The 22130-nt window shown below is 39.2% G+C and overlaps 1 protein-coding gene across 2 annotated transcripts in view; it reads left to right on the top strand.

Annotated features, from left to right (window-relative positions):
- Nucleotides 1–22130, top strand: part of FGF2 (fibroblast growth factor 2) — a 470449-nt gene that overhangs the window by 72974 nt on the left and 375345 nt on the right. Inside the window, exon 2 of one of the 2 annotated variants that reach the window (XM_044061696.1) lies at nt 15106–16015. The exons of the other annotated variant lie outside the window; for it this stretch is intronic. Coding sequence (XP_043917631.1) covers nt 15106–15200 — 95 coding nt within the window. The 3' untranslated portion in view covers nt 15201–16015. Of the gene's footprint in view, nt 1–15105; nt 16016–22130 lie in introns of those variants that run through there. 2 annotated transcript variants of the gene reach the window in all.

Genomic DNA, 22130 nt, shown 5'->3' with positions numbered 1-22130 from the left:
GTTGACAGGTATGCTTTGGACAGGAGTGATTTATTGGGTGTAGCTCAGGGTTTAGTTTAACTCTTGACCTTTCCAGTTCTGCTGTTTCTGACAAGAGAAAAAAATAATTCTTCATTTTCTGAACAGGTTCAAGATTTTGAACCACAAAATGATTGTGAAGGGACAGCTTCTGTTTTCTCTTCAGGTTGCTGATTCAGATTCTGAGAAAAGTGTTATTTTTGTCCATTTGTTTGAAGGAGTTTTATTTTCTGAAACTATTTCAAGAATAAATCTGTTGTTTCAGTGGGAACATAATGGCATTCTGCTATCTTTAAGGAAGCAATATGATTTATTGCAAATGGAATTTCCTGTACCTACACAAATTCCTTGCGTTCTTTCAATATTGGAAGATGTATTTGTTATAGCTTTAACATGTTTGACAGCCAACATGCTGCCCCAAGGAAAGTAGATACATTGTAAAAAGTTACTTAATCGTATAATTCTTTTAGATTCTAACACCAGATCTGACCCAGCAATGATTTCTGTGGTGAATCCAGCTGCTGCTAAGTACCTGGTTAATGCCAATCCCTCCCCCTCTGACTAGAAAGGGAAAGCTTTTGATAGATTGGGGTAAAAAAGTATTTTTCTATGCAACAACCATTTTTAAAATTTCATTTTACATTTGTTAACCGCGGTGGTGGTGCTGAGGTAGCATTGTCGCCTCACAGTAAGACGCTGACCGGTTCGATTCTCAGCTAGAGCATCTTCTCTGTAGAGACATGCGTGAATGGGCGTACCTTCGTTGAAGGTTGTGCATCAGGGCTGGTAACTCGGCACGTAAAAATCAACTACCAATCATTAGTGGACCGGAGTTCCACTGTGTCGACCCCTAACCGGGAAAAGCCGAAAGACACAAAAAAAAATGTGTTAACCGGGGGTGCCTAACTGAGCTGAAAAGGCCCTTTTTCAGCAGAAGCCTGAGGAGAAAAGCTACATTTAGATATTTAGACATGATCAGTATACACACAAATTACAATAGACATGTTTTTACAATGGTATGCAGCACATCAACAGTTACAGTGGAGAGAACAAACAAGAAAATATTAATTTAAAAATAAAGGTAATTAATAGATTTGTGGTGTACAGCTGAAATTTGGAACATAGGTAGAATACATACATAGTACACAGGTACAGTACATACATTGTACATTAGCCAGTGTTTGTAAGAGTGAAAACTATTATCAAGTACTCTAGGTTTAGTATGTGTACCTTATCTGCTTTCCTGCCTCAAGGAAATTGTAAAAATTTACTTAATCTCATAATTCTTTTAGATTCTAACACCAGATCTGACCCAACAATGATAACTGATGTTTAAATTAATGATGTTTAAAATTATCATTCAGCTGATGTTACTTTAAGGGCTGCTAACACTGAGGAGGTTTGCTTGGTTCTGTACTCAAAACTTTCCTGAGGACATTAAAGCTAAAAGTTTTAATTTTCCCTTAGACAGAGAGTTAGTTTTAGAATCATCTACTGCAGAGGTCTTTAAAAATTGTGATGACAGAGGTAAGCTGATTCAAGGAATTTCACAGATTTTTCAGGTTTGTATCCTTCTCCATGTTTGTCAAAGAGTTTAGTAGTACCTCTACAATCTTTTACAGAAAGCAAAGTACACAAGCACAGCAAGTGCTGGTAAGAATATTTTAAAAAGCAATGGCAGGGAGGTTCCAAGAAGAAAGGAAGGCACCTCTCCCCTTTAAAGTGCAGTCTAACAAGTCTGAATTACTCTCTACAAAACTCCTCTCCTCCTTCCTGCCTTGGCAAACCTTTAATCCTTCAAACAAGTCTGAATCTCCATTTCTTTTTTGGCAACAGATAATTTCAGACAATAAGGTTCTGAAAGTAATTCATCAAGGTTGCAGATGGCAGTGGAAGTATCTCCCGCCTTTCCAGGGGATTCCCCCTTATCCGCCAAATTAAAGTCCTTTTTTTCCTACTATCATTCAGCACCTGTGACTCAGGAGGTGATAGAAGCAGGCCCTCTTCCTCAGCTAGGGGAAGGGTTCTTTTCAAAAATGTTTCTGGTGCCAGAGACAGAAGATTCATGGAGTTCAATTCTGGATCTTTACATTCTAAACAAGGCTGTGATAGTGCCCAAGTTCAAAATGTTATACCTTCACAACTTGATACCTCTTATTCCCCATCTGAGTTTCCTTGTGACCCTAGATTTAAAAAATGCTTATCATCATATTCCTGTAGCTGAAGATTTCAGACATTTCATAATGTTTGCTGTGTCTGGATCACTCTAACAGTTCTCTGCATTACCCTTTGGACTATCCACTACTCCATGAGTATTTGCAAACTGTGTATCTCCAGTAATTGCCTACAGCAAACTGCAAGTTATTCCAATTTTCCGTATTTAGATGACTTGCTTATCTTTGCAGTATTTCAGTGTCAGGCATATCACACTTGGGTGAGAGATCTCCTACACAGACCAAGGTTCCAAGTGAACATATAAAAGCCTTGTTTAATTCCTTCTCATAGGATTGTTTTTCTGAGGTGTCTCCTACATACCACAGTTCAAAAGATTTTCTTCTACAGGAAAAAAGTAGATCTGTATCTAGATCTTTTCCTGAGTTTTCCACTCAGACTACTGTTTCAGCAAGATAATTTCTCAGGATTCTATGTGTCATGGCATCCATAGTTTTCATAATTCCTCACGTAAAACTCCACATGAGAAACATTCATTGGTTCCTAAAATCTGTATGGTCCCAATATCAGTATCCCCTGGCATTCCAGATTCCAATTTTTGAGGTTTGTGAGAAGGAAGATTCTTTGGTGGAGAGACAAATTTTATCAGAATCTAGATCTTTACTTTCTCAATCAGTCTGTGAAAGTCCTAAAGTTCAAAATGCTATCACTTCACAATGTTACCGTTTATTCACCCTGTGATTTTGGTTCAGTTTCTAGGAAAGCAATGCAGTGCAGAAATCACAGTCAAATGACCAGATGTATGTGATGTCATTCTGTACTAGATGAGACAGAAGTCTCAGGGCAGTCTGTTTTTGAAACCTGACAAAGAAGGAAGACCACTCACCCACTTCATATTGCCTTACTTTAGTAAGTAACCGGGGAATAGTAATTCTTTAGATGAGTCAGGAAAATATAGTGAGATTAGTTAAGTATTGTTTTTTCTGTATCTATGTGAATCTTTCCATCTGTGTTATTTTAAATATTTCCTGTGATTGAAACTTGTGTTTTTTTAAAATAGATATTTCATATTTTCATGTTTTTTACCATTTATTATTAAATATATTTAAGCTTTTCATTGTGACTGGGCTTTTAGAGAATATTTTAACCTTTGAGAGTATGTATATTTATTTGGCTACACTGTAGCCGCTCCTGAAAGCCTTGCTGCATTGGTCAAACACTTCCATTTGTATTAGTATTAATTTTACTCAGTATAATTGGATACCCTTGTAAGAGCTTTAGAGTAGCTGGCTTTGGAGTGTTCTGGTGGTGGTGGAACTACCTTATAGTCTGGGTATAGGTGGTAAGTCTGTGCCAGCCTTTGTGTGTGTGTGTGTGTGTGTGTGTGTGTGTGTGTGTGTGTGTGTGTGTGTGTGTGTGTGTATGAAAATCAAATCTCAAAGATTGTGTGTGTCAGCTGTTTGGAGCAGGGACATACAGCACTGGTTTCACAGAGAAGGCGGTGGAGGACTTGGCTTGGAACACTTGGATGACGACTCAAGTCTACAGCTGTGCCAGCAGGGAGTCTTATTGGGGAAATAGAGAGAGATAGAGGGGAAACCCAGCCTCTGAACTGAGTGTGTTCTCTGTGTGTTCTTAAGGGAAATTGTGCTTAGTGCAATGAGCTGCATCAGGATATACTGTGTGTATCTACTTTTGCTCCAAGTCAACGTCCCTCGCTGGGTCCATGGTGTGGATTGAGACTCCTTGATCAGTGGCACAGAGCAGGAACATCACACACCCTTTCAGCTTTATGGTAACTCCAGATGTTTATCATCATGTTGCTATAGCTTCATATTTCAAACATTTTAAGGTTTTCCATGTCTGGATTATACTTTCAGTTATCTGCATTACCATTTGTGTTATCCACTGCTCCAGGAGTGTTTATAAAATGTCTTGCTTCATTGATATCCTAATGCTTATTGCAGTGTATTCACATTGTCCTTATTTAGAGGACTTACTTATATTTGCAGTCTTTTTCAAAGTGTCTGGAGTCCATCATTTGGGTTAGAGATCTCTTTTGCAGACTGGCTTTTTAGAATAACATTCTGAAGTCTAGTTTGATGCCTTCTCACAGGATTGCATTCCTGGGGTGTCTGTTAGATACTTCAAAGAGTGTTTCTTCTACAAGAAAAAGTAAATCTATCTAGATCTATTCCTGAGCTTCTTCACTTAGTCCAGGACTTCAGCAATGGAATTCCACAGAATTCTAGGATTCATGGCATCTATGATTCTTGTGATTCCTCTAGCCAGATGCCATATGAGAAAGATACAGTAGTACCTAAAATCTGTGTGGTCTTGACATCAACATCACCTGAAGTTTCAAATTTCAGGTTTTAGGATTTGTAAAAAGGGAAATGCATTGGTAAAGAAACCAGTTTTAGCCAAATCCTGGTCTTCCATTCTTTTTTCCAGTTCCAGTACAGTCTGTAACAACAGCTGCCCCAAATTTTGCTTGGGAAGCTGTCTCTTTGGGGTAAAATTGCAGGGACCTTGGAACAAGAAAGGTAGATCAAAGCGGTTCCCTATTATAAGTCCGAAGACGCATTCTTTCAAATGCGTCTTGGTCAAACTGAAAAGCCTGAAACGGCAAAATATCGAAGCGGCTTTTGAGAGAATTCTTTCCCAGGCCACTTCGTTACTTTGTTGTTTTCGGCACTGTAGTGCGGTCTCGGAGTTGGTATATTTAAGTAGGGGGGTAGGGGGCGAAGCCCCCCACTTAATGTAATGTGTAAAGTGTTTTTTTTTGTTGTTGGAACAGCGATTTTTTTTTCCCTAGGAAATAAATCGCTGTTCTGACAGTTCGAAACTGTAAGCTTTCGCTTACATAGGGCTGATTAATCACCGTTCACTTTTTTAAGTATTTGGTGATCTAATATAGACCCATCAAAACACATAAGCATATAAAAGATGTTGGGAATTATAGATGCACTCATCTTTCACACTCATCTTTGGTCTCTTGGACCTCTGCAAGTGATTATAGATAACATTGCAGTGATGTGGTACATAAACAAAAATGGGAGGATCCACATTTTACCCTGTCTGCAAATTAGCCGTGGTAGTCTGAGATATAGCTATTCAGCACAATCTCACTCTACAGGCATCTTATTCCATCAGAGCAAAATTTTGTGGCAGAGCAGGACCTGGACAAACCTTCACAAATGAAAATTGAATCAGGGGGTCTTCCAAGATTTAATCCAGCTGTGGGGAACACCTCAGATAGATAAACTTACATCAGTTCACAACAAATGACAATCAAAGTTCTGGTCCAGGATTCCTTGCAAGCAGGACTGAAAAACAGATATATTCTCATTTCATTGGATGGAAATTTTCCTGTTACCTTTCCCCTTTCCACTAATATTCAGGGTCATTCTGAAGATTCAGAATGACTCTCCAAGGATCATTGTGGTAACTCCCTTCTGGCCTAAGCAACAGTTGTTCTCTAAAAATGGCTAAGGACAATTACCATAAGCTTCCTTACAAACCTCTTCACACAAGACAGGGTTTTTTTTATACACTCCATCTAAAAGCAACTTCAGCTAATTACCCGGATGATAGTTTTAATGCCTTTTAGGCATCTGTTTTCTGTGGATGTGCACTAGTAATTGTATATTAGCAAATGAAAAATATTTTTTAATTGGTACCATACTGAAAATCAAGACTCTTTTAAGGATAGTATTTCTCTGGTTTTACAATATTTGTGTGAGTTATTATCCTCTGGCCTTTAATACTCCTCTGTCAAGGTTCATCTGCCAGCCATGGCAGCATGTCAGCCCATGTATCCCTCTCTTTCATTGTACTCCCATTCCAAGATATTTTTGAAAGGGGCTCAAAATATCCATCCACTTAGAAGACAGGTGACTACTCCTTGAGATCTTAATTTTGTTATGGAAAAATTAACTTTTGCTCCATTTGAACCAGTTTATCAGACTGATTTGAAGTTTTTAACATGTAAAACAATTTTGCTGATTGCTCTGACTTCTGCAAGAAGAGTATATTTATTTTTTTATTTGTCTATTTTTGTTTACCGGAAAAGTCTGTCTAGGGACTGAAATGTCCATTTCCAGTGGAGACTGTTGGAGAAACGCTCCAAAATAGAGGAATACATTTTCGACTGTTCAAAATAAAATATATGAGTTGCAAGCTCATGTGATGGGTCAGACTTATCACATTCTTAGCAAAGATAGGGGTTTTTTTTGAGAACTAATCCTTCTTTTATGCCTTAAGTGGTATCCAAGTTTACTTTGAACCAAGCTGTCCATCTCCACGTCATCTTTCCAAAACCTAAAATGAGGGATAAAGGATTCTTCAAACTCTGAATGTCCAAAAACAACTTGGATACTATCTTGACAGAACTAAGAACCTTCAGAAATGTTGCCTGGTTATTCACTTCTTATAAGGTAAGAAACAGACAACCTCTGTCAAAGCAGACTGTCACCAAATGGTTGTCCCATGCTATCTCCTTTTGTTATTCCCACCATAGCAAGTCTGTCCCAGGTAGGGACAAGGTACATTTTACTAGGGCCATGGCTTCATCAGTGGCTTTTTGGAAAAGGATGGGCTCTAAACGTATTCTAGAGACAGCAACTTGGTCCTCTCTACATACATTTACAAAACATTACAAAATGAATTTCTTTTTCAGGTCTACAATAGGATTTGCTAGGATTCTTGGACCCTCATCCTTCCTTCTCCTAAATCTTATTGTCTGTTATTTTACCTCATATAGATATGTTCACTACAATAGTGCTCAAATGGTAAACATAGTACAGTTGTGTAAGTAAACTTACCGTAACAGTATATGTTCGAATGATCACTGTTGCAGTAGTAATTCCCTCCCTCCACCCACATTTATTTTTGTTTGATTTGCATCTGCCAGGGTGAGGGCATTGATTATTTTATACCTAGTATTGAACTTTTTCAAGGCTCTAGCCTCCCTCTTTCAGTTTGCATAAAAGCTGTGAAGGGCTTTGCACATTTTCTGCTCGAGTTGTGAATGGTCTGGGCACATGAAAGGTGTACTTAAGCTTTGGAACCTGGCCAGCTGCTATATCATAGTCAACATATAACTTATATAGCTAAGTCTATTGCAGTGTTGACCATGCAAACAGCTACTGTTATGGTAAGTTTACATACACAGCTGTACTTTCTGTTTCTCTCCATCCTTTGATTCTTCCCCAAAATAGCTCCTAGGGCCAGCACATTCTGGCCTAAATACAAGCCAGTTCAAAAAGGGCCATCAGCTATATCCCCTAAAACAATGTGGTTCAGAGTATTATTTCTAATTTGTTTGGATGTTAACCCCATGACAGGAAAAGGTTTTTATTCAAGTATGCTTCTGGTACCAAATTAAGGAACCTCATGGATACCATTCCTAGATATTTCTTTTTTTTTTTTTCAGTAAGCTTGCGAAAGTCCCAAAGTTCAAAATGCTGCCCCTTCACATTCTGTAACCTGTTATTCACCCTTTCAGCTTTTGGTTACTCTAGATTTAAAGGACGCTTATCATCATATTCCTATAGCCTCAGACTTCAAACTTTTTTTTTCTGCAAAGGGCGTCACCCCGTGTGCTCCCTTGTGGGGACTTTACCCCAATCCTTATCTCTAAATACAGTAAGTCTGAGTTTACTATATCTTGAAGAAAGGGAAGATCAGATACCAGCTTTCACAGTTTTAGGTAGTCATAGCTTTAGTTCAGGACCTATGGTTTGTATTTGTTTGCTTTTTTAGATAAACAGTAAAATGGAAAGATGGACTGTCATAATGAAGCAACAAGCTAAGCAGTGTTCCTTGTTCAACATTTTTGAGTATGACACTTAGGAGATTGCTCCATTTTCTATTTTACTTGGTTATTTAAATTAATTATTCTCATCTTTTCTTCTAATTAACCAATTTCTCAATGTATAAGCCTCAGTGATTTGACACTACACATTACTTTCAGTACATTATTCAGCTCTTTTGAATACATTTAAAGAATTACTTCATTCTCTATTTTGCTTGATTATTTAAATTATGCTCATATTTTCTTTTACCTAACCCCTTTCTCAATATAACTTACAGTACTTTCATACTGCGGATTACTTTTAGCATTATTTTCCTGCTAATTGTATTTGCTTGCTTCAAACATGCTATCATCTGTCTATAAATCGTATCTCACTGAAAGACCCCCAATGACTATAGGCCAATTGCAAACCTTTGCTCCTCAACAAAAATATTACAAAAACTTATGTATGAGCAAATTCTAGAATGTACACAGAAATATGACTTCCTCACAGATAAACAGTATGGGTTCTTTCCACATTATAGCACTCAGGCTGCCGTCTTTGCCAACTCAGAAATTTATTCTTAACATGGAGAAAGGTCTTTTGATTAGGGCTATACTTCTTGGCCCTAAAGAAGTCTTTGAACTGGTGAATTGAATTATGACTTTCTGCTGAAAAATAGTAAACTTAGATTTCTAATCAGTTTTCTTTTTTTTGTTCCATAATTACTTCACTAATAGAACTTTTACCATTTCTGGTAAAAGAAACAATTTTTCATCTGTCTCTCTCTCTCTAACAATCAGAATTCCTTAAGTTTCTGTGCTGTCTCCTTTTCTTCTCACTGTTTATAAGCAGACTACCATGGGATCATTCTTGTCTAAAAATGATACTTTATGCAGATGGCATTGTTCTTACTTGAAACCACAAATCAATTCACCATCTTTCACTGGCTCTGCAAAAAGACTTCTCCCTGACCTGGCTTGATGCAAATAAGTTCATAGTCAATGCAACTAAGTCTGCATTATAATCCAGCCAAAAATAAACTTGCCGTCAATACGACATGACTAGGGTATGGCCTTTGTAACAGCCAAACAACTCAGTAACCTTCAGAATCCTATTTTTTCAGACCCCCTCATCACTCAGAAAAGATGTCTGGGGCTCTTACTAGATGAGACTCTGTCCTTTCATGCTGATATCTACTCCTTTATCCCAAAGGTTTGTATACAACTTAAAGTGGCATATAAATTCTCCAATGTGCACGCAAAGTATGTCAAGCCACTGCTGTTAATCTTCTTCCCAGGCTTGAGTACTCTATGGTTACAATTGCTCCTATCAGGACAGAACATCTCTTCCCTTCATATAACTAAAAATAAGACCCTCAAGTCCATTCATCTTGCTAGCCTTACAGAGCACCACTGCACTACTGTTAATTAAGTCAGTTGGCTTCCTATATCATCCAGGATTTCCTGAATCCTTAACTTCCTTACCTGCTAACCTGTAAATGATTATTACTTTCCAGCAGTGGCTAACAAACTACTAGTACATGAGTCCTCCTGTATATTAAGAAGCAATGCTACCGTCATGCTATCCAGACCTACATATTCACTTGCTGTCTGGGAAGATCTTTTCCTCAAGCTACCATCTGCTTCATTGAGCTCTCTTCTCAACCACATTACAGAACTGCAGAGTCTTTCACTTAAAAGGAAAACTGAAATTATGTAGGTACACACTGAAAAATTCAATTGCTTCAAATATGCTAGCTAACTTTGTAGTATTGATGTTAATTGCTCTCTCCATGATTTGTTACATTTCTGCACATTTCGTAGAATGCACTGAGTCCCTCATGGATTGTAACTTTGTGTTAATACCAAATGTATGATTTTTATTGAAGTTTACTTCATCTCTTTTTTAGTGTCTCACTAGTATTTTTCTGTTGTGTTAAACATTCTTTAGTGTTTCTCACTGAAACTAGGGTAGCTAGTAGCTGTAGCACAGTCCAGAAACAGGTTTGCTGCATCTGGTTCTGTTTTTATTGACTGTTCTGAGCACATTTTCCAGGCCATCTTTGATTGAAAAAGGCCCTTCTGCACTCTAGTGAGAGAAGTGTGCTGATTGGAACCTGTCTGGCAAAAGGTAGTTGGTCTAGGGCTTGGAGTAAGCATCCTCATTGGTTCTTTTGAACCTTTTTAAAGTTTTTTTTTTCAAGTTTTTAGCTTCTGGTATTTAAGCTTTATGTTTGAGCAGCTTTCTGCTTGTTTGTATATCATACAGCATCTTGCACTGCTATGGAATTGTGTGTCATGTCCGGGAGATAAATTTAACAGTTTTTCCCTGTAGATACAACTGTATCATATTAGTGTAGCCCTCATCCACAATAATTTTCTGGTCAAAGAAATACTGCCAGTGAGGTCTAGCCTATTAAACCACCAGCAAAAAAAAAAACCCCGGCAGAAATAGCCATCCACTGAGCTCCTTCTTGAACATCCCTGAAAAGTCCTCCCTCTTGTGATAACAGTTCTTCAACCCAGCATTATGGTCAGTTGGACTACCCTTGTTTCCCCTGCCAGCCTTGTTGATTTGGGTCTTTTAAGGCAGTGTAGCAAATGCCTCATGTACACTGACCATCCTCTACTAATAACTCACTCCAGTACAGAGTGCGAGAGATGTATCTACACCCAGAATCTCGAATCCATGCTCTCTCGCACTCGAAACAGTAACACTGAAGAGGTTGTTAGCCCACCCACCACTACGCATACACATAGTATCACTACTCATACACATAGTATGCATCAAACACAAAAATCAACATACGCAGAGGTTCTCTCAAAAAAACCTTACCGAAACACCAGAGAGCTCCAAAACACAAGACTGCTTCAACTAACACTGTTCCCACAGCACCCATGACACATAGTAACTTCAGTGTCTCATCTACCCGTAAGGCGTAACATTCATAAACCAAATTTTCTTGTCATAGGAGACTCCGTAGTGAGACATATGGATGTCCCACTGACCAGGCTGGACAAGAAGAAAGTCACGGTCATCTGCCTGTCTGGTGCCAGGATTCATCAGATCACACATGGACTCAGGTCTCTCAACAACAAGCACCATTATGACTCTGTCATAGTTTGTTGGAGTGAATGACCTGAGACGTACCTCACTGGACTATATTGAAAGACATGACTGAGCTCTCTGAGTATGTGTCCCAGGCAGGTATGTCCCTAGCCTTGAGCAGCATACTACCCTCACCTAGAATGATACAACAGTATAAACAAAAAAATATTGATTTCAATAATTGGCTTATGTTTTGGTGTCATTCAAAGGAAATCCAGTTTCAGTTCACCTGGGAAGCCATGGTCGACAAACCTAGCTGCTTTGTCAGAGACAGTTTGCACCTGGCACCACTAGGCTTTTGGCTGCTGGCAAAGGCTCTTGCCTCCCCCATAGTACCTTTTTTTAGGCAAGGTCTCAAAAAAAAACTTACCAATGTGAAATTTGCCATCATAACAAAATAAGAGTCATGCTGCTAAATGCTAGGAGCTTAAACCAAAAACTGCACACCCTGGAACCACTTCTGTCCTGGAAGATGTAGATATCTGTGCAGTCACAGAAACCTGGTTCAAGGCCTAAGAGAGTACCCTGGCCTTGCAATGCTGCAATGCCTTCTACACCTTCAGACCACAACACGAACATGTGAGAACAAAAGGAGGTGGTGTTTCTATCTATATTAGAGATAAATTTGCTTCTCGTCTAGTTAGACTGGGCAACTCCATGGAGTTACTCCAAGTTCACGTTACTGTGGATAAGACCCTCATTCAAGTCATAGCCAGTTTTAGTTCCCCCCTGCATGAGTCATGATGGCCATGAAGCCTACTTGACCAAACTGGAGTCGATCCAGATATTCCTGAACACTCTGGATATGGAGGATTTCATTTATCCCACCATCAACTGGGAAATCTATGCTAGCCCTAACTCACTAGCGCAAAAGTTCCTTGACTTTGTTAACTCAAATGCTCTGGAACAAATTGTTCATACCCCGACAAGAGGAACAAGAATACTAGAGTTGGTCCTCACCAAAATGTCAAAGAGATGCACTGCTACAACTGTTAGACCCTCATTAGTTAAATCTGATCACAAATCAGTCACCTTTGAGCTGGCACTAACACCAGAACTCACAAAGGGCGAAATCAGACTAAAATCCTTCACCAAAGCAAACTATACTCTCCTAGGTGAAGGTATAAATGCATTCCAAGTCCCATCCCCAACTAAAAGTGGTAACTACACTGAAGCTTACACTAAAGCCCTGTACAATCACTTGCATAAGTGTATAGACTCAGCTGTGCCAGAAAGAATCAAAGCCAGAGCTCCAAGTAAAAACAAGCCACAATGGTGGACATCCAGCATCAACAAACTTTACAATAAATGCAAAATGTTGCAGTCCAAAAAAACAAAGGCAAGGCCCCAACAATGGAAAACCACTCTCCTCAGCCTCAACAGGCAAATAAGACAACATGTCAAATCCTCTAAGGGCTACTTTGAGAAAAAAATAGCAAGCACAGCCAAAGATAACCATAAGGCCATTTACAGCTACGTATGTAGCCTAAAAGATAGGACCCTAGCATGTGCAGAACTAGTGACTAATAGTATCACACACACTGACCCCACAGAGATAGCAAACCTGCTAGCAGATAGGTTTGTTTTAGATTTCACTCCCTTATCCCCTCCAAACTTATTACAAACCTTCCCCCAAACTCCCCCCAATCCTACATATCTGAACAGCAGGTCATTAAAGCCCTGTCCAAGGCAAAAAACACAGTGCCTATGGGACTGGATGGCATCCCATGCTGTCTTCTAAACAGGCTAAAACATGAACTAGCACCACCATTAAGTACCCTTTTCAATCATAGCCTAACCATAGGCTTTGTTCCTGCAGAATGGAGAATAGCAACAGTTATTCCCCTTCACAAAGGTGGCCTAGCAACAGACTCAGTGAAATACAGACCCATAAGCCTGACCAACCTCATCTGTAAGGCCGTGGAATGTATCGTTATGGACCTCATAAATAAAGACATAGGTGACCTCTAAACCCTGGATCCAACCCAATTCAGCATCCTTAAGGGCAGATCCTGCCTATTAAATATGATGGATTTGTTTGAAAATGTGACCAGGGCCATTGACGAGGGAACTCTGTGCACACAGCATACATTGACTTGGCAAAGGCTTGCAATACAATCCCACACTCAGATATTACTGATAAACTTAGCAAACTGAATGTAAACCCCTTTGCTATAAGATGGGTTGCCAACTGGCGCACAAACCGGATGCACACTTTCAAAGTGGGTGACTCCACATCAACCAGCAGACCAGTCACCAGCAGGGTGCCACAGGTGTCAGTGCTGGGCCCCCTACTGTTTGGTGTATACTTCTCAGAAGTTCAGGAGAAAACGAAAGGGTTGTAGCTGACGAAATCTGAGGACGACTGCAAACTGGGTGCAATTACTGAATCCCCAAACAATGTCAGTATATTCCAGAAGGGTCTTACACAGACCAACGATTGGTATCTTAGTCACGGTTTCAAACTGAATGCAAAGAAATGCATCATCATTCCCTTTGGCAAAAACAATGTCCCTTCACATTATCAAATCAACAACGACACTCTAAGTACCCACAAAGTGGTAAAGGATCTAGGATCACAAGTTGACTGCGACCTTAACTTCGACCACCATGTGTTTGCTGTAGTAAGGAAGGCTTTCTGCATAGCACACTTGATTAGTAAAGGCATCACCTCGAGAGCAAAGGAGGTTATAATCCCTCTATACTCATTACTAATCTGGCCCATAATTGAATATAGTGCCCCCATTCAGCATGTACTGTACAAAACACTTGCAACAATTGGAGAGACCTCAGATATTTCTAACAAAGAACATCAAGGGACTTCAGCACATGCCTTACACAGACTGACTAAAGTCCCTGTCACTATACTCTGTATTGTATAGACTTCTTAGGGGAGACTTATGCCTCGCTTACAGAACAATCTCAGACCCAAACCTAATGAACTTACTGCATATCCGTAAACCAAATGGGACTAGAGCTACCTGTTCCAGGGACCTAAATATGGCCTGCAGCTTAAATAGGACAGGCTGGAGGGACAAATTTGTCTCTCGGTGACTGCTTCATCTTTGGATTATGCTACCAATTCATGTGAAACAGAGCATGTCTATAACACTGTTCCAGAGGAACCTGGATGAGTGGATGGGGCACCATAAATTTTTACCAGGGATAGCACCTACAACCCTCCTGGACATGGGCAGTCATCACTAAATGCAATCCTGGGTACTGACTAGCATATCAATGGTATTACATTGGGATGAAACGGCTAGGCTTGAAATTACCTCTGAGTCGATAGCCTAGTAAACTCCTCTGATCCTATGATCTTTACACAAAATTGCATCCATTTGCATTACCTCATTGAGTTACTTTGTTGCATTGCTTTATGCTCTTAATTTCTTTCTGTACTGAAACGGTTATGCATATTGTCTGATTGCCACTTTGCTATTATTATCATTCTATACTGAAAATGTTTAGACAGTTTGTCTGATTAATGTGTAAATAACCGCATGTACAGAATCTGCTTTCAGCTATTATATGTATGCTGCTTACCTGTGGCCCAGGAGGTGACCGAAACTGGTCCAGTCCACTAGCCTAGTATACATATTTAAATAAAATAAAATAATTACTTTCACTAACTTCTACCCTGCATTACATCATTCTGTGTTCTTGTTTTCCTCAAGTGTTGTATTTGACCTGTAAAAAAGTTATTGTGCTGTTCCAATTGGGAATGTAATATGAAACAAAAATATAGAATCTTACATTGTAGAAATGTGTAATGATTAAGTTGTGCTCACTCTATTTAAAATTGTCATGCTGCTTATAAAAGATATTAAATAAGATGATATAGTTACCTTTAATTGTACTGTGTAAAAAATTTTATTACCAAAACTGCACAATTTTGCTTATAGCAAGTTGCTTTGGTGTGTGTATATAATTTAAGTTTCACATCTAGGTAATGTTCTTCATAATTCACTGTTACAGTACTGACTCTTGGAATTCTTGCCTGTAGGAGACCAAAGGCCAGGCATAATACCAGGACTTTCACCTTTACCCTCATGGCCTGGCAGACGCCCTACTCTTTCGATGTCAGGATGTCAGTGGTAGTCAGATGGAGCCATCTTCATTTTTTTCTTTCTGCAGTCAAGTTAATGTCTTATACTCAGTAGCTTCACTGTCACTCTGTCAGCTCAGAATTCTTATCTTTTTTAAAGATGTCAGTACAGAAGGTTATTGAGTGCCTAAGATGTGTAGGAAGCAGATTACACACAGAGATTTTCATTTTATTTGTCTGTTTTAGCACATGGACATTGAGATCTTGTGGTTGGCCTAGACATGCTGTATTATCTGCCAGTCCCACTTCTGACTTCTTAAAATCAGAAGCGTAGCTGGGGTGGTGAAGGGGGCAGCTATACCTGTCTCAAATTGATAGGGGGTGCAATCAACAGATCCCAATCAGTCTTCAGTGTATACTAACATTTAAATGCTGCTGTTGCATTTGTGGTCAGAATTGAAGCTCAAAGGCAAGGCCCCAACAATGGAAAACCACTCTCCTCAGCCTCAACAGGCAAATAAGACAACATGTCAAATCCTCTAAGGGCTACTTTGAGAAAAAAATAGCAAGCACAGCCAAAGATAACCATAAGGCCATTTACAGCTACGTATGTAGCCTAAAAGATAGGACCCTAGCATGTGCAGAACTAGTGACTAATAGTATCACACACACTGACCCCACAGAGATAGCAAACCTGCTAGCAGATAGGTTTGTTTTAGATTTCACTCCCTTATCCCCTCCAAACTTATTACAAACCTTCCCCCAAACTCCCCCCAATCCTTCATATCTGAACAGCAGGTCATTAAAGCCCTGTCCAAGGCAAAAAACACAGTGCCTATGGGACTGGATGGCATCCCATGCTGTCTTCTAAACAGGCTAAAACATGAACTAGCACCACCATTAAGTACCCTTTTCAATCATAGCCTAACCATAGGCTTTGTTCCTGCAGAATGGAGAATAGCAACAGTTATTCCCTTCACAAAGGTGGCCTAGCAACAGACTCAGTGAAATACAGACCCATAAGCCTGACCAACCTCATCTGTAAGGCCGTGGAATGTATCGTTATGGACCTCATAAATAAAGACATAGGTGACCTCTAAACCCTGGATCCAACCCAATTCAGCATCCTTAAGGGCAGATCCTGCCTATTAAATATGATGGATTTGTTTGAAAATGTGACCAGGGCCATTGTGAGGAACTCTGTGCACACAGCATACATTGACTTGGCAAAGGCTTGCAATACAATCCCACACTCAGATATTACTGATAAACTTAGCAAACTGAATGTAAACCCCTTTGCTATAAGATGGGTTGCCAACTGGCGCACAAACCGGATGCACACTTTCAAAGTGGGTGACTCCACATCAACCAGCAGACCAGTCACCAGCAGGGTGCCACAGGTGTCAGTGCTGGGCCCCCTACTGTTTGGTGTATACTTCTCAGAAGTTCAGGAGAAAACGAAAGGGTTGTAGCTGGCGAAATCTGAGGGCGACTGCAAACTGGGTGCAATTACTGAATCCCCAAACAATGTCAGTATATTCCAGAAGGGTCTTACACAGACCAACGATTGGTATCTTAGTCACGGTTTCAAACTGAATGCAAAGAAATGCATCATCATTCCCTTTGGCAAAAACAATGTCCCTTCACATTATCAAATCAACAACGACACTCTAAGTACCCACAAAGTGGTAAAGGATCTAGGATCACAAGTTGACTCGACCTTAACCCGACCACCATGTGTTTGCTGTAGTAAGGAAGGCTTTCTGCATAGCACACTTGATTAGTAAAGGCATCACCTCGAGAGCAAAGGAGGTTATAATCCCTCTATACTCATTACTAATCTGGCCCATAATTGAATATAGTGCCCCCGTTCAGCATGTACTGTACAAAACACTTGCAACAACTGGAGAGACCTCAGATATTTCTAACAAAGAACATCAAGGGACTTCAGCACATGCCTTACACAGACTGACTAAAGTCCCTGTCACTATACTCTGTATTGTATAGACTTCTTAGGGGAGACTTATGCCTCGCTTACAGAACAATCTCAGACCCAAACCTAATGAACTTACTGCATATCCGTAAACCAAATGGGACTAGAGCTACCTGTTCCAGGGACCTAAATATGGCCTGCAGCTTAAATAGGACAGGCTGGAGGGACAAATTTGTCTCTCGGTGACTGCTTCATCTTTGGATTATGCTACCAATTCATGTGAAACAGAGCATGTCTATAACACTGTTCCAGAGGAACCTGGATGAGTGGATGGGGCACCATAAATTCTTACCAGGGATAGCACCTACAACCCTCCTGGACATGGGCAGTCATCACTAAATGCAATCCTGGGTACTGACTAGCATATCAATGGTATTACATTGGGATGAAACGGCTAGGCTTGAAATTACCTCTGAGTCGATAGCCTAGTAAACTCCTCTGATCCTATGATCTTTACACAAAATTGCATCCATTTGCATTACCTCATTGAGTTACTTTGTTGCATTGCTTTATGCTCTTAATTTCTTTCTGTACTGAAGCGGTTATGCATATTGTCTGATTGCCACTTTGCTATTATTATCATTCTATACTGAAAATGTTTAGACAGTTTGTCTGATTAATGTGTAAATAACCGCATGTACAGAATCTGCTTTCAGCTATTATATGTATGCTGCTTACCTGTGGCCCAGGAGGTGACCGAAACTGGTCCAGTCCACTAGCCTAGTATACATATTTAAATAAAATAAAATAATTACTTTCACTAACTTCTACCCTGCATTACATCATTCTGTGTTCTTGTTTTCCTCAAGTGTTGTATTTGACCTGTAAAAAAGTTATTGTGCTGTTCCAATTGGGAATGTAATATGAAACAAAAATATAGAATCTTACATTGTAGAAATGTGTAATGATTAAGTTGTGCTCACTCTATTTAAAATTGTCATGCTGCTTATAAAAGATATTAAATAAGATGATATAGTTACCTTTAATTGTACTGTGTAAAAAATTTTATTACCAAAACTGCACAATTTTGCTTATAGCAAGTTGCTTTGGTGTGTGTATATAATTTAAGTTTCACATCTAGGTAATGTTCTTCATAATTCACTGTTACAGTACTGACTCTTGGAATTCTTGCCTGTAGGAGACCAAAGGCCAGGCATAATACCAGGACTTTCACCTTTACCCTCATGGCCTGGCAGGCCTACTCTTTCGATGTCAGGATGTCAGTGGTAGTCAGATGGAGCCATCTTCATTTTTTTCTTTCTGCAGTCAAGTTAATGTCTTATACTCAGTAGCTTCACTGTCACTCTGTCAGCTCAGAATTCTTATCTTTTTTAAAGATGTCAGTACAGAAGGTTATTGAGTGCCTAAGATGTGTAGGAAGCAGATTACACACAGAGATTTTCATTTTATTTGTCTGTTTTAGCACATGGACATTGAGATCTTGTGGTTGGCCTAGACATGCTGTATTATCTGCCAGTCCCACTTCTGACTTCTTAAAATCAGAAGCGTAGCTGGGGTGGTGAAGGGGGCAGCTATACCTGTCTCAAATTGATAGGGGGTGCAATCAACAGATCCCAATCAGTCTTCAGTGTATACTAACATTTAAATGCTGCTGTTGCATTTGTGGTCAGAATTGAAGCTCTGTAGCACTTTGTGTGTGGCAAAAATGATGCCAGCTGCTTGTTACAAATGTAGCATGCAATTTGCTACATTTTAGTAGCAGAATATCTTTCTCTTGACTTGCTACAAATAAAGCAAGCAGTTTGCTATAGTTTAAAAGGAGAAAAAAATTAATCCAACTTAAAGTTGAGAGTAGTGGTAGTAGATTGGTGGTCAGGGCACAAAAACAGCTAGCTACACCTCTGTCCAAAATAGACTGAAAGGTAGTAGTATTGGAGAAGTAGTTTCACAGCCATCAGACCTGGGACCTACTTCAACCGAAGCCTCTGGTGTAGCTGTTCTGGAATCCACCACACTGTTAAGTCTCTGCCATGTCTTTGCAAACTGAATTGTCTGTGTTATCCGTTGGGCCTGGAGCCACTGTGCAGGTCCAGATCTCTGATATGTAAGCAGTGATTTCCAAAGGGGAGCATGGTATCCCTAGGATCTTAGGAAGCAAGTCAAAGGGGAATGGATAGATATTTTAGTCATCTGCCTGTGCCCCAAGATCTGTAAGCCTGACCACACACCCAAACCAAGAACCAAGACAACAAAGCCCAAAAGGTTATTGGTCAGTTTGCCCTAGCCATTGCTCAGTTCCACGCTCTGCATGTCTTTTCTCTGGACATTTTTGAAACATATCCAGACTTCACTGAATTTTTGAAATCCAGATAGTTAACCTCTGAATAGAACCTGACACAGGGATTCTCCCTCCCTACAAAAAAGGAAAAGGAAGCCTTCTCTCCAGGAATACCCAGATTTCCTGTGACTAAAAGGGGCAGAAACAGTCTTGTGTGGACCAGTTGTCCCCAGTCTCTTTTATGGATTCTAATTATGAGGAATTGTTTCCTCAGCCTTACCACCTGATGATCTTTCCTTTGGGAATATCCTTCATAGAATGAAGGAATCCTTCATCTAGGAATCTGAGAAGTTATCTCAGGCCCAGACTAGGTGCAGGCAGTCTCTGGGCCAGCCATAACCTAGACTCTAGTGATACTTCCAGTACTCCTGAGGTTCTTGATGATTCTTTTTAATGCAGCATCTCTGCAGCCTGATTCCCAGCCCCTTTCTCCCCTTAAGAGTCCAGACCACTTTCATAGAGTCCATGACTCTCATAAATACCATTACAAAAATCTTCTGACAGATCCAGAAGTTGTGTCCCTGGATTCTAACAAAGGATCAGGTAAGGTTGCACTGAATTAAATTTATTTTAGACTATTTAAAATGCATTATATGTTTTCCAAGTTTCATAATATTTACTATAAAAGTTCACATTGTTTTATGGTCTGTGCAGTGGCTGAAAAGGGTCCTAGGACCAGTCCATTTACCTACTCAATAAATTAAACATATAAATAAATAAATTAGAATGAATACATGTTCTAGATTGAGGAGTCCAGCACAAGGACTGTCATGCCAAATGAGTCCTTGCAGTTAATATGTTCAGGTGATACTGAAAGTATTTGTGCAAAAGAAGTACTGATTTTAATTCAGTACATTTACAGTGGATTGCCACAGGTTCAGCTATGTAAGGGCCTAGGTAGCACCAGTGGCTTTGGATGAGTTTTACATATTCTCTTATTTTGGATCAGAAATTAGTAAAATCCAGTATCTCTTCAGGTTTGGACTATTAAGTCATGTTTTGCTTTCATATTATGCAAAACACAGCTCAGCACTGGTCCAGCTGTTTTCCACACACATGTTCAGATTTGTAGCAGTCCTGTGTGGTTGTAATAATATATACTTTTTAAATTAAATGTAAAAGCCCAACTTGTGAGAATCAATACCACATTTTTCTACCTGAAGTAGTGCCAGCAAGATATCACTTCTTTTACAAGGCAAGCTACAGTAGATCTGCAGTAATTTTAATAAGTACGAAGAGTAAAGTTTGTATTATAGAACTCACACCTGTACAGCATCTGCAGTGTTTCTTCACCAGCTGGATTTTCTTTATTAATCACTTCCATCAAATTACATGCTTGGCAATCCTTATTAACATAGTATGAACCATGGAAGCCAGTCTGAAAGCACAAGCCATTGAATTTGAGTGTATTAATTATAATTCACTGAGCACATCTTCAAAGATTAAACATAAAGTCAAAACATAAAGCTATAGTGGTGTATATCACAGAATGCTTTTGTTATACAGCTATAGTTTTACTGTGTTAAAATTTCCCATTAATATCACAGAACAGGTAGCAATCACAGGGTGCTGCTTTCATTGTGGAATGAAAGCAAACAGTGACAAAATGGAATAGACTCATATTCTGAGAACTGTACTGGTTATTTTACCTCATTTTAGAGAACAGCATACCTTTCAATTGTCAGTAATTTTGCAGAATATCCAGATTCTCATACTTTTGGTTTGTTCCTCATAACATTTGTGTCTTTCTGGCAAATCACTGAGGATTAAAGTCAGTAAATAATGACAAACATTTGAGTTTCAGATTTCCCATCTTTAAGAAAATGCTAGTGTTATTCTACCAACCTTATAAGATTTTAAGAACAACATTTAAAATCTGTCCTTCATTTTGGGCCTGTGTCCACCCTGCCCCATTATTTTGGGCTTTCTTGTGCTAAGAGGTTGAAAGGTATGGTATATTACTACAGGAATAATATGAGTTGTGTTGTAAATATTATGGCATTTTTATCACTGATCCTCCTCCATTAATGCATGTTGATGCCAATACTATGACTCAGTGTTGTTACTTACAGTTCACTGAACCATTGCATGCTGTTACAGCAGAAAATCATCATCTGACCAGCACTTGCTCTGAGCATTCACTGGTGACTAACACAGCAATACCTCATTAAATGGCTCGCAGTATTTACAAAAAATGCTTCAAGACAGAATCTTTAAATGAAACAGCTGTTAATACAACTTTATGAATGACATGGTAGATGGGGTAGATATTTGAGTGGTAAAAAATATCAAAACATTATTGTCTTCTTGTTGCAGTGATGAACCTTATACATACAAAACCTAACCTAATTCATAAGCATTTCAAGAATACAACAGGCTAAACAAACAAGTAAAGAAAGCTTTCCAAATGGGAGATTTCCAGTGGCTTTGGATGAGTTTTACATATTCTCTTATTTTGGATCAGAAATTAGTAAAATCCAGTATCTTTTCAGGTTTGGACTATTAAGTCATGTTTTGCTTTCATATTATGCAAACCACAGCTCAGCACTGGTCCAGCTGTTTTCCACACACATGTTCAGATTTGTAGCAGTCCTGTGTGGTTGTAATAATATATACTTTTTAAATTAAATGTAAAAGCTTTATTTCCATAAGCTGATAATACAAGCTACCTCACTGAATAAAATAATACAT

This window comes from Protopterus annectens, chromosome 2.part0 (genome assembly GCF_019279795.1).
Source record: "Protopterus annectens isolate FY-2018-M chromosome 2.part0, PAN1.0, whole genome shotgun sequence".
NCBI classification, from domain to species: Eukaryota; Metazoa; Chordata; order Ceratodontiformes; family Protopteridae; genus Protopterus; species Protopterus annectens.
Note: the sequence above shows the minus strand (reverse complement) of the source record. Positions and strands in the feature narration are given on the sequence as shown.